The following is a 13,218-nucleotide window of genomic DNA, read 5'->3' as shown; positions in this document are numbered from 1 at the left end:
TATAAATGTAACCCAATCGGTAGATGAAAAGATACAGAAGCCAGTGGCAGCTTCTTCCATTCTAATCATAGAAATGAATTTCTGTTTATTCTTTGCAAGGATTCTGTAAAGAAGAAGAAATCCAAAGATGAGCTGGAGAAGGACAGAGTGAGTTATAGCAACAATTTAACCTCTTACAGAATATCATTTTAAATTGAGGCGAGCTTATGAAAAAAAAAATTCTAGGTAGCTGTTGTCCTCGTTGAGATTAGTTTCATTTGAAAAGTGAAACTTCTTTTTTTTTTTTTTGCAGGATGGAAAGAGTTCAGTCAGAAAGAGGAGAAGACCTGATGATGATGCCGACGATGAAGATCACCGACATTCTTCATATGATTCATCGCGGTCAGACTCTGAGGATCAGGTTAGTCTGTGACAATGACAACCTGCAAAGAGAGCGTGAGGAGAGGCAACATGAAAGGCAACAGTGTGCAGTGAAACCCCAACCAGCTGTCACAAACTGACTCCTAACAACAAAGGCCAATAAAATGACACTAGCATTAACACAGCCGTTTTGTTTTTCTGAGTACCCCAAAACATATTTAATGCTGCCAGTGTGGGAGCCATCTCTACCAGGAGAAGACAGTGATTATTGCTAGTAGCTATAGCAGCCGCTAGCTATTATCGCAAGTAAATCTGGCAGGCTGGTTGTACCTAAGTCAGTGGATCATTAAACTTGGTACATTCAGTCTACCCACGCATTGTTTGAATTTGGACCAGTTCCTGCTGAACTGGCCGAGATTTGAACAGTCTATGGGCCGGCCTTAGACGCTGTTACTTTGACCAGTCAGGGAAAAGTGGCATCTGCAGATAGTGCATATCCCAGTGCTTTATATTTACCAAGCCGTGATGTCAAAGCCCTCAGATGAATGTGAAATCTCTTAGTTACTGGTCAGTGTAACAAAGCTTTGTTCTCTTGCTCAACTGTACAGGTGATACTCGAAAAATTTGAATATTGTGCAAAAGTTCATTTATTTTTTTACTAAATTTAAAAGGTGAAACTAATATATGAAATAGACTCATTACATGCAAAGCAAGATAGTTCAAGCTGTGATTTGTCATACTTGTGATGATTATGGCTTGCAGCTCATGAAAACCCCAAATTCACAATCTCAGAAAATTAGAATATTGTGAAAAGGTGCAATATTCTAGGCTCAAAGTGTCCCACTCTAATCAGCCAATTAAGCCATAACACCTGCAAAGGGTTCCTGAGCCTTTAAATGGTGTCTCAGTCTGGTTCGGTAGGAATCTCAATCATGGAAAAGACTGCTGACCTGACAGTTGTGCAGAAAACCATCATTGACACCCTCCATAAGGAGGGAAAACCTCAAAGGGTAATTGCAAAAGAAGTTGGATGGTCCCAAAGTGCTGTATCAAAGCACATTAATAGACAGTTATGTGGAAGGGAAAAGTGTGGAAGAAAAAGTTGCACAAGCAGCAGGGATGACCGCAGCCTGGAGAGGATTGTCAGGAAAAGGCCATTCAAAAGTTTTGGACTTTCACAAGAAGTGGACTGAGGCTGGAGTTGGTGCATCAAGAGCCACCACACACAGACGGATCCTGGACTTGGGCTTCAAATGTCGTATTCTTCTTGTAAAGCCAATCCTGAACAACAAACAACGTCAGAAGCGTCTTACCTGGGCTAAAGAAAAACAGACCTGGTCTGGTGCTCAGTGGTCCAAAGTCCTCTTTTCTGATAAGAGCAAATTTTGCATCTCATTTGGAAACCAAGGAGCCAGAGTATGGAGGAGGAATGGAGAGGCACACACTGCAAGATGCTTGAAGTCCAGTGTGAAGTTTCCACAGTCTGTGTTGATTTGGGGATCCATGTCATCTGCTGGTGTTGGTCCACTGTGCTTCATTAAAGCGGGAGTTCACCCATTTAAAAAAAAAAAAAAATCTCCCCTTAGCTTCCTGCTCGTTTGGTCTAGGGGAATCGGCTATTTATATTAAAATATGTGCAGTACTTACCCGTTTTCGAGCTGCATCTTCTTCCGTCGGAATGCGAATGGATGCGACCGTCGGAAGCCTCTCGGAAACCTGTCAATCAAGAAGGAACGCCCATTCCCGAAGCCCATACCCGGAAGCGACGGAGAGGATGCGTCTCGTAAACGGGTAAGTACTGCACATATTTTAAAATAAATAGCCGATTCCCCTAGTAATAACGAGCAGGAATCTAAGGGGGAAAAGTGCCCTCAAAGGGTGAACCCCCGCTTTAAGTCCGGGGTCAACACAGCCGTCTACTAGGAGATTTTGGAGCACTTCATGCTTCCTTCCACAGACGAGCTCTATGAGGATGCTGACTTATTTTTCCAGCAGGACTTGGCACCTCCCCCACACTGCCAAAAGCACCAAAACCTGGTTCAATGACAGTGGGATTACTGTGCTTGATTGGCCAGCAAATTCAAACTGGCCAGCAAACTCGCCTGACCTGAACCCCAATAGAGAATCTGTGGGGCATTGCCAAGAGAAAGATGAGAGACATGAGACCGAACAATGCAGAAGAGCTGAAGGCTGCTATTGAAGCATCCTGGTCTTCCATAACTCCTCAGCAGTGCCACAGGCTGATGGCTTCCATGCCATGCCGCATTGAGGCAGTAATTGCTGAAAAAGGGGCCCAAACCAAGTACTGAGTACATATGCATGCTTCTACTTTTCAGAGGTCCGATATTGTTCTATGTACAATCCTTGTTTTATTGATTGCATGTAATCTACTTTTCTGAGATTGTGGATTTGGGGTTTTCATGAGCTGTAAGCCATAATCATCACAATTATGACAAATCACGGCTTGAACTATCTTGCTTTGCATGAAATGAGTTTATCTCATTGAAGTTGCATTAGTGAAATAAATGAACTTTTGCACGACATTCTAATTTTTCGAGTATCACCTGTAAGTTTTTATAGTAGAAAAAAACTACACACAGGTAAACATAAGTCAACGAACATTGATGTTTTACGTGAAGTGCTTACTATTAAGCAAAACGCATCAATGTTCCCTTGATGATATCTTTTTACCTGTGCATAACGTTTTCGAAAATAATCTTTATGGTTTATAAAGAGAATAAATTGGTTTTGTTACATTGGTTCTGTTGTATAGGCCAGCGTCGGGAAAGGTGTGTGAAAGCTGCGTTTTCCAAGGCTCTGTGTTCTGTAGAGCCAGCTCCCATACTGCAGCAAGGTCTTTTGTTGTTTTTTTTCATTGCTAACCTTTTTATTAGTTCTAGAATATTGTGGGTTGCAGGTTTAATGATGCAGATAACTATAACAATTTGGCCCTTGGTATGTGATCTCGTAACATTGTTTAATTACCGCCATTTTATTAAAATGTGATGCTTCTGACACTATTGCTTTGTTGGAAAACATGGTATACAGTACACTGAAATTGTTTAAGGTACATTGGTGACACTTATTTATTTGTTCTTTTAAGGTTTATGGTAAAAGGAAGCGGAGCAGTGAAGAAAAAGCTGTAAGTGCCTCTTTCATGGAAATGCTGGTGGGTTTAATGCAATGAGAACTGCAGCAATCCTATTCTTATTGGGTTGTTTTTACATATAGTGTGGAAATCGATCCAAATAAAATACTTACCTCTTCTACCACCCTCACTGCTGAATCCGTCTTAGGTGCTGAGTAATTGTCTGTTGGGAAACGGACACTACAGAGCGAGTCAGTCTGTCCTGTCCCCTTTAGCTCTACTGGTTTCTTCTGCTGGCCTCCACCCATTACAGGATACAATAGAGATGTGCAAGTCAGTAGGGGGAACTAATAGAGAGCTCAGGTGGACATGGGAGATGGACTTTCCCAGAAGTGTCTGTTTCCCAACAGACTTTGGGGGACTCATACTCGGCAATGGATCTGCTTTTAGTGGCCCAGGCGGCATAAGAGGCAAGTATTTTTATTTTTCCTTCACAGGTACATGTTTCGTTGATACGTTCACTTATGCGCCTGGGTCTTTTCATATAATGTTGCCCACTTCAGGTTAGAGCTTCTTGGGTACATTTTTTTTTTTTGTGCTTTTAAGATCACTGGATAGTAATAGTAGCAATAAATTGTGTAAATTACACAAAGTAACATGTAGTAGTAATTGTACATGATGGCACTATGCTTTAATTGTGTGTGTGTGTGTGTGTGTGTGTGTGTGTGTGTGTGTGTGTGTGTGTGTGTGTGTGTGTGTGTGTGTGATTGGAGCTACATGTAGCTTCACATCATAGAGCGTTGTATTATTTTTTTTTTTTTTATGTTTAGGGGATAACTGCAAGTCTCTTTCAGCCAATTCCTTTGTGAATGGACTTGCTCAGTGACGACGGTGGATCATGCCTGCACAACATATGTCCGCATGGCCACTTGTAGTCACCAACAGGGGAAGATGTTGAAGGGTGACAAAACAAGTCTAGTGTACAACATTCCCATTGCACATGTTCCTGAAAATGGGTGCTGTAGCACTAGCCAAAGAATAATAAAGGATATATCGCCAGCACGGTGTTGAACTTCAAAGAGAATCCAGAAAGTTTATTAAAAGGAATTCCATTACAGCAAAAGTAGTGACATTTCAGGGGCCAGGCAGGACCCCTTTCATCAGGCATGTAATCGGGGTGAAGGGGTCCTGCGTGGCCCCAAAAAGTTGCAAATCTTTGCTGTGATGTGAACGTTTTTAATAAACCTTTTCGATGCTGTTTAACCACTTAAGCCCCGGACCAAAATGCTGCATAAAGACCCAAGGGGTTTTTACAGTTCGGGACTGCGTCGCTTTAACAGACAATTGCGCGGTCGTGCGACGTGGCTCCCAAACAAAATTGGCGTCTTTTTTTTCCCCACAAATAGAGCTTTCTTTTGGTGGTATTTGATCACCTCTGCGGTTTTTTATTTTTTGCGCTATAAACAAAAATAGAGCGACAATTTTGAAAAAAATTCAATATTTTTTACTTTTTGCTATAATAAATATCCCCCAAAAACATATATAACATTTTTTTTTTCCTCAGTTTAGGCCGATACGTATTCTTCTACCTATTTTTGGTAAAAAAAACCGCAATAATCGTTTATCGGTTGGTTTGCGCAAAATTTATAGTGTTTACAAAATAGGGGATAGTTTTTTTTTCATTTTTTTTTTTTTTATTTTTTTTTTTACTACTAATGGCGGCGATCAGCGATTTTTTTCGTGACTGCGACATTATGGCGGACACTTCGGACAATTTTGACACATTTTTGGGACCATTGGCATTTTCACAGCAAAAAATGCATTTAAATTGCATTGTTGATTGTGAAAATGACAGTTGCAGTTTGGGAGTTAAACACGGGGCGCTGTAGGAGTTAGGGTTTACTTTGTGTGTGTTTACTAGTGTAGGGGGGGGTGGCTGTAGGAATGACGTCATCGATCGTGTCTTCCCTATAAATAGGATGACGCGATCGATGCGCCGACACAGTGAAGCACGGGGAAGCCGTGTTTACACACGGCTCTCCCCGTTCTTCAGCTCCGGGGAGCGATCGCGACGGAGCGGCTATAAACGAATAGCCACGCCGTCGTCCCGGATCGCTCCTGAAGCCACGGGGACTGCCGCATGTACGGGGGGGGGGTCCCGATCGGACCCCCGACCCACGTCAAGCAGGGCACGTATATATACGTTGATGTGCCTGCCTGTGCCATTCTGCTGACGTATATGTACATGAGGCGGTCCTTAAGTGGTTAAAGATCCACGGTGTGCTGGCAATATATTCTTTATTAGGGTGACAAACCAGGAACCTAAAGCCTAGTACATACTGGCAGAATGTCGGACGACATCGGCCGGTTCAATTAAAACCGTCTGACATTCAGCCAGTCCAACAGAAGCCGGCCGTTCAGCCTTGCTTCTGTTGGACATCCATGCTGGAAAACCGAAAAATAAATAAATAATGGTGTGTACTAGGCGTAATTGTCAGACCATTGTCCGCCAATAACAGGCTAAACCCAGTTACCTACTAGTGTCTGTGAGTAAAATATGTTTTCCCGATTTTACAGGAAAAGACCAAAAAGAAAAAAAAGCACAAGAAGAACAGCAAGAAAAAGAAAAAGAAGTCGGTCCCCTCAAGCTCTGATTCTGAATAACCAAGCCACGTAATCCCCCCCCACACTCCACGTGCAATGACTTCACTCTGAGACTGTGAACAGCTGCAATCCACACTTATCAGATTTTCTCCTCTGTAATGTACAGTTGTCCTGAGAGCAGAGGGGGCTCAAAGGGAAATTTCCCACCAAAATACATCTGAAATCTGGGAATACGGGAGAATCACCTTGGCAGATTTGGTTCTCTAGTCCACTGGTGGATGTAGCCAAACTGCAGGTAAAACTATACAGGTAGTGACATCACCACTTCATATCATGTGCTTATTACAACCATGGCGGCTCCTTACCTCACAACACTGGCACTTTTTTTGTTTTTTCTCTGACCTTGCAGGGCACCCATGTACAAAAAAATTGTGACTCTATCATTTACAGCGCTTTGTTGGTTAAAATCCTACCAGTCTAATGCAGAGAACCAATTTATTTGTTAGTTGCACTACCACATTTTGTCATCTAAGTATACTGGTCAGTCCACATAATAGTTGTCTTGGTGTTTGTAAAACTTTCTTTTTAAAAGAAGGCAAGGCAAAGTGACGTGGTCTGTGCCAAGGCCCCACCCCCTGATGTTACCCTTGCCAGCACTTCCCCGCTGCTCCTTCTGCTGCCTTAGGCGATTGATTCCCCTATCCACACAATCGGTGTTGATGGGGGGGAATCCCTCCCATGGAGCTATTGTGTTCTCCCGGCGGGGGTTGCTGTCCTTCCTGGGAGAACGCAGTGTTTATTGTTTACCCGCTAGCAATAATCGCATGTAAAAATCCGGCTTGCCAGTTGTACCCAAGTCAATCAGCCTGCCCATAGATTGTTTGAATCTCCGCTGAACCACCCACGATTGGAACCACCATGGCTGGTATAAATCGGTGACAGTACCTGGTGCATTAATGTTTAGGGTAGTATGTGACCTTCTAGTGTTTGGGTCTAACCAATCACTAGATCTGAGCACGGTCACATGATCAATGTAGTGATGTTACTGCTCTCTCTAGTGTCTGTGGGGATTTTAGTGCCGGCTGTAACAATGAAAGTAGCTTTGAAGGGAGTGCTAGCAATGTGAGTATAAGTGGGTCAGGGTGCTTTTTGCACTGACACAAAGTGGGTGGTGTCGCTTTCAAGGTTTTGCTGAAGAAACTTTAAATTCTTTCTCGTTAAGGAAGGCAGTTGATTGTTTTATAGTTGATCATTTATTATGATCATTTATTATCTTCAACTGGAGATCTGTGTAAAATCTACAGCCCTACTCTTGAATCGGCCATCTTGGGCAAAGTGTTTGTCAGGGCAGGTGCCAGAATACACCGGTCAGCACTTTCAGCCATTGGCTGAAAGTGCTGATCAGATGGCGAACAGCAGACCTTTTTCGGTCATGCCCCTTCGGAAACCGGCTGAGCGACCGGCTTTCGTCGAACCAGCTTCCATACATGCGGCCCATGTGTACTAGGCTTTAGACTCCAGATAAGGGCTCAAACCTCAAATGACCCTTAACTCATTGGAAGTTAATAAGCTGAGATCTTTATTGTATACTCAATGAGCTTAACTTTTTCCTAGAGATCGTCTTCAAGTGACAGATGCTAATTAACCAGATGGACTCGTATCTAGTTGCACATATTTCCCTTCTAAGCAAGATAAATTTTTCACTTTATTAACATTTTTATTTCTGGCACATGCATAACTCCTGAAAAAGCTTGTTTTTTTTGGAAAGCACTACAGCAATAATTAACATTTAATTTAGGGCCATCCTAGCTTGTCCTTGGGCACACAGCCTACAAGACTGCAGATACTGTCCCAGACCTTAGACCTAGATGATTTATTATGTTAAAGAGAACCAGTCACAGTTAACGGTGCTCTGTGCTGCCAGTTTGTTCCCTTCTCTGCCGGGGTGGATACATTAACTCCGGTGTGCACAATTTTACCAAGGGCTCCTGCTGTTGTGTGTGTGTGTGTGTTTTTAACTTTCAATAAAGTTAGAAGGAAATCGGGGGGGGGGGGCTAAGCGACCCCCCCCCCCCCCTACAAATACAGGCAGTCTGAAATGTGGTTTTCACATGGGCCCCCCCCCCTACGATGTGACAGTGCTCCCAACTTGTGACCAGTTAGCCAGAAGTTAAGCTCTGCGTTGTTGTTGGTGCACCGGTTTTCCACTCCCCTTAAAGTTTGTGGTTTACAGCAGCACTGCTGAGGCATTTGTTATGGTCTGGCTTATGGTGCCTAATGGGAAACATTTACTTGTCCAAAATCCTTGTTAAACAACTACATGAAAAACTAGTTGGCCGGCTGTTGGTGACTCGTTTTTTGAAGATTGATTTAATTACCTGGGACAGGTATACAGATTACGAGGTCTGACTTTCCACATATGCATTCTTGTTCAAGGCCAGTCAAAAAACAGCAGGAGCATTATGACAGCCCAACACATAGCATTTTCAAAAGTACGGCAGCCCCAAATATTTTCTTAGTACAGGTGTGTTTTTTTTTTTGTTTTTTTTTTAAGTGCTGATTTATGTAGGGGGTGGCACAGAGTAATTTAAAGGACAGGAAAGAATGTGTCTAGATTGCTGATAGGAGGGTGTCATACAGTAATTCAACAGGAAACTCATTGGTACAAGAAGCTAGCTATCTCTAGAACAGAAGCATAAAGACTTGGGCCAGATTCAGGTAGGGAGCGCGTAACTCTGTGCGGGCGTAGCGTATCCTATTTACGCTACTCCTCCGCAACTTTGACAGGCAAGTGCATTATTCACAAAGCACTTGCTCCGTAAGTTGCGGCGGCGTAACGTAAATTGGCCGGCGTAAGCCCACCTAATTCAAATGTGTAAGATGTGGGCGTGTTTTATGTAAAATCATTGTGACCCCACGTAAATGGCGCTTTTTACGAACGGCACATGCGCCGTCCGTGAACGTATCCCAGTGCGCATGCTCCAAATTAACCCGCAAATAGTCAATGCTTTCAACGTGAATGTAAATTACGCACAGCCCTAGTCGCAAACGACTTGCGCAAACGACAGAATCGATGGAAAATTCGATGCTGGCCCGACGTCCATACTTAACATCGGCTACGCCGAAAAAGCCTTATGTAAACGGCGTATCTGTACTGCGACGGCCGGGCGTACGTTCGTGAATAGGCGTATCTAGCTGATTTACATATTCTAGGCGTAAATCGGCGTACACGCCCCTAGCGGCCAGCGTAAATATGCAGTTAAGATACGACGGTGTAGGAGACTTACGCCGGTCGTATCTTAGCAATATTTAAGCGTATATCAGCTTGAGAATCCGCTTAAATATACGACGGCGGGGATTCGGACTTACGACGGCGTATCTACTGATACGCCCGTCGTAAGTCTACCTGAATCTGGCCCATTTTCTCTACAGGCCCCCAAACTAGCGATTATTTCTTTAGAGTTGTCTTTGACCCCCTTGTTGGGATTGACTACATCTGCAACTCATAAGCTACATGATTTGCCATTAAGCGATTATATCCCTGAGTAGCAGGAGCTGAGTATTGCCTATGGAGACCCAACACACTTCAGTAAGCTTTGGCTGTATGTTGGTTAGGTCACTGTTAAGGGAACTTCAGCGTTCTCCATTGTTAATATTTTGACGGTGGAGCTGAGCATGTGCCTCGGCCCTCAGGACCAGCATTTGGCCAACATTCCCAGAAACTGGGGGCAATGTCTGAGTTTTGTATCGCCCCCCAGGCAAAGGAGTTATAAAGAGCGGCTAACTGCACCCAAGGCTCTGTGTATGTCAAAAGTTCACCAAAACACGGCGGGCCCCTTTTTAAAATGGAAATTACAAATGCCGTAATGATATTTCACGCATACTGGACCTCGTTTTTCCAGATATACGAAAAAAGCGGTTCTGCCCAAAGTAATTGACTGCCGTCGTCCTATCATTTCAGTGTAGATAAAAAATTTAAAGGAAAGTCTGGCTGTGATCGACAAATTACTTTAGTCACTTTTTAACTGTCACTTTTTTAAAAGGAGTGTTCTTTGAGAGAATTATGGGAGCTGCCATTTCTGATCTGCTGAAAAAAATAGTCCTTTGACTTCCATGCTCATCCTCTTGGCTTCGCGCTTTCTCATTCACCAATTGCAAAAACGGATACACACGGCACTTTTATGCTATTTTCTTAGCTGAACATCACATAATGAAAAGTCTTCTTCTTTTTTTTTTTAATACAGGCAGCCAGACACCAAAATCTCAGTTTAGAATGTAAACAAACTGAGAATAATCCAAAGGACTTTAGTCTTGTTTCACATGGGCCTCAGCTTGTATAAGAGCAGTGTGAACAGCAAGCTTTGTTGAAGCTTTTAAAGTGCCATTAAGCTCCAGTGTGTAAATGTTAAAGGATCCTAATGGGAGTGCTGATTGCCACTTTAAACATGCTGCTATAGCAGGCTTTCAAGAAGTGCTGAAGCCTGCTAGCACCTTGTTTTATAGTAGCACTCAACACTCCCCCATTAGGATCTGTGTATAACATTTACAAACTGGAGCTGAAAGGTACTTTTAAAAGCTTCATCAAAGTTCTGCAAATACTTTGGTAAAGTTTACTGTTCACACTGCTCTTGTAAAATCTGAAGCCCGTGTAAAACAGGCCTTGGAGTGTCAGCTCAACATTGATGTGAGTGTACATTATGTACGGTGCTCAACCTGGGGTCCTTAAGCTTTTGCGTAACCGCAAGTCCCCATCATGCCTCTGCCTTTAGGAGTCATGCTTGTAAATGTCAGTGGCTTGCAATGCCTCATGGGACTTGTAGTTCTGCAGCAGCTGGAGGGCCACAGGTTGAGCACCCATTATGTAAAGCATTGTCAGCTAAAGTGGTTTTATAAAGGGCGACTTTTTTTTTTACCTTCATGCATCTTATGCATGAAGGTAATGGACTTGTGTGTTGCTGCTCCCACAGCCCCCTAATGCTTACTTACCTGAACCCCACTTTCGATCCAGCGATGTGCAAGGGAGCCTCATTGGCTCACGCAGCAGCGGGAGCTATTGGCTGTCAATCACAGCCAGTGAGCCAATAAGGAGAGAGGAGGGGGTGGGGCCGAGCCACAGCTATATGTCTTATGAATGCATAGACTGGGGCTCGGAAGCTGCTTGCTATTGGGGGTGCTGGTGAAGGGGGAGGAGCCAGGAGCATCAGGGGTGGACCTGAGAAGAAAATCAGGGATGCTCTGTGCAAAACCACTGCACAGAGCAAGGTAAGCATGACATGATTTTTATTTATTTTTTAAGTTGAAGCTTTAATATCACTTTCAGTGTTGTATAACTATCTGTAATGAATGATGTGATTTGTATTTATTATGTGATGTGCAGTATTTAGCTGTAACATATGGATGGTACACCCTTCTAGCGCTCCAGTCCTTAGATGTCTCCTGAGAGCCTCATGTACTATCCATGTGTTGCAGATAAGTACTGCACTTTGAGTCTTCTATCAGATAATTCTTTGTACAGGTGTTTTGTATTTTATGTGTTTATTTCTTGAACTGGAATTTCAATATTGGGCTGTGTATGAAGATTGGGTATAGCACCTTGTGTATCTGTTATTCTAATTTAGCTTGCAGCCTCGTGTATAAATCAATAGCACAGCCTTGCCTTGCTTTGAAAAGCACCCGAGACAAGCAGAGCAGAATTCACACAATCATTAATTCTAGAAAAAGCTTGAAGTAGGGCCCCGGTCTCTTTATAGTCACGTGACCGGCCTCTCCTCCAATCAAGAGTTTTTTGCTGCATTAAAGGGATGCTAAAGTCTATTTTTAAAGAAAAAAAAAAATGTTATGCTGCCTGCTCTGTGCAGTGGTTTTGCACAGAGCAGCCCCGATCCTCCTCTTCTTGGGTCCCTCTTCAGCGCTCCTGGCCCCTCCAATCCTGTTGAGTGCACCCACAGCAAGCAGCTTGCTATGGGGGCACCCAAGCCGAGGTGCTGCTCCATGTGTCTGTTCAGACACAGAGCCGTGGTTCAGCCCTGCCCCCTCTCTCTCCTGATTGGCTCCAGTTGGTGTCAAAATCAGCCAATGTCGCCACTGCTGTGTCTCAGCCAATCAGGAAGGAGAGTCCTGGACAGCCGAGGCACTTGCGCAACATTGCTGGATAGAGATGGGGCTCAGGTTGGCATTAGGGGGGGCTGTTGCACACAGATTATTATTTGTATTTTTTTTTATATCTTCATGCATAAAAATGATAAACCTTCTGCTTTTAGAACCACTTTTAAGTAGAAAACGCATCAACAGACAATCATTGCCCCAAAAGTACCTATTAGTATATAGCTTTTCAGCTCTATGATGTTTATTGTTATGAAATTGCCTTTTTATATACTTTTTTTTTTTTTTTTTTTAATTTTTTTTGCTGTCCTGTAACCCTGCTAAGCTTTAGTCCTGGTCCCCTTTCCATAGGGCGTAAAGGAGAAGTTGCATATGCCCATTCGGATGGAGTGGCGACTGAGCTAATTTTACCAATCGCAGAGCATGCACATCTGGTGGTAGTGTCTTTCATGCCCGGTGTATGTGGGTGTTGACAGCATTTGGACCCCTTTCACACTGAGCTGCCCATAGCGTCGGCGGTAAAACGCCGCTATTTTTACCGCCGACGCTATGGGCGGATTTGCGGAGCATTTTGGTCGCTAGCTGGGCACTTTTTAACCCTCCTGCTAGCGGCTGAGAAGGGGTTAAAACCACAGCAGCGCATTGCGGGCAGTATAGCCGCGCTGTCCCATTGATTTCAATGGGCAGGAGTGGTAAACACACCGCTCCTAAGATGCGGCTAGCAGGACTTTTTTTACCGTCCTGCTACCGCAACGCTCCAGTGTGAAAGCCCTCGGGCTTTCACACTGGAGACAATGGAGCAGCTGTTTGAGGGCGGATTGCAGGCGCTATTTTTAACGCTATAGTGCCTGCAATACGCCCTCAATGTGAAAGGGGGTCTAGCAGCGCATGCACACTGGAGGAAATGTCCTCCGTTCCCAGTGCTTTTGGCTGCATAATTGAACGGCACAGCTTCTGGAAGCCGACAACGCTTGGGGGACTCGCCTCTTGAGTATGGGCTGTAAACCGTTGTCGGCCCAGCACAAGAAATAAGGCAATAAGCAAGGAAGTGGCAGAATCACCAG

General features: G+C 43.8%; 1 protein-coding gene across 2 annotated transcripts in view; it reads left to right on the top strand.

The window, feature by feature from the left end:
- FAM133B (family with sequence similarity 133 member B) overlaps positions 1–8,030 on the top strand; it is a 43,527-nt gene extending 35,497 nt beyond the window's left edge. The window contains exons 8-11 of one of the 2 annotated variants that reach the window (XM_040352364.1): positions 100–147; positions 293–400; positions 3,464–3,502; positions 6,026–8,030. In XM_040352364.1, coding sequence (XP_040208298.1) covers positions 100–147; positions 293–400; positions 3,464–3,502; positions 6,026–6,112 — 282 coding nt within the window. In that variant the 3' untranslated portion in view covers positions 6,113–8,030. Of the gene's footprint in view, positions 1–99; positions 148–292; positions 401–3,463; positions 3,530–6,025 lie in introns of both variants that reach the window. The other variant, XM_040352363.1, reaches the window with a different exon arrangement.
- Positions 8,031–13,218: the final 5,188 nt, after the last annotated feature.

Source organism: Rana temporaria, chromosome 5 (genome assembly GCF_905171775.1).
Source record: "Rana temporaria chromosome 5, aRanTem1.1, whole genome shotgun sequence".
In the NCBI taxonomy this organism is placed as follows: Eukaryota; Metazoa; Chordata; class Amphibia; order Anura; family Ranidae; genus Rana; species Rana temporaria.
This window is presented reverse-complemented; position numbering and strand designations above follow the sequence as displayed.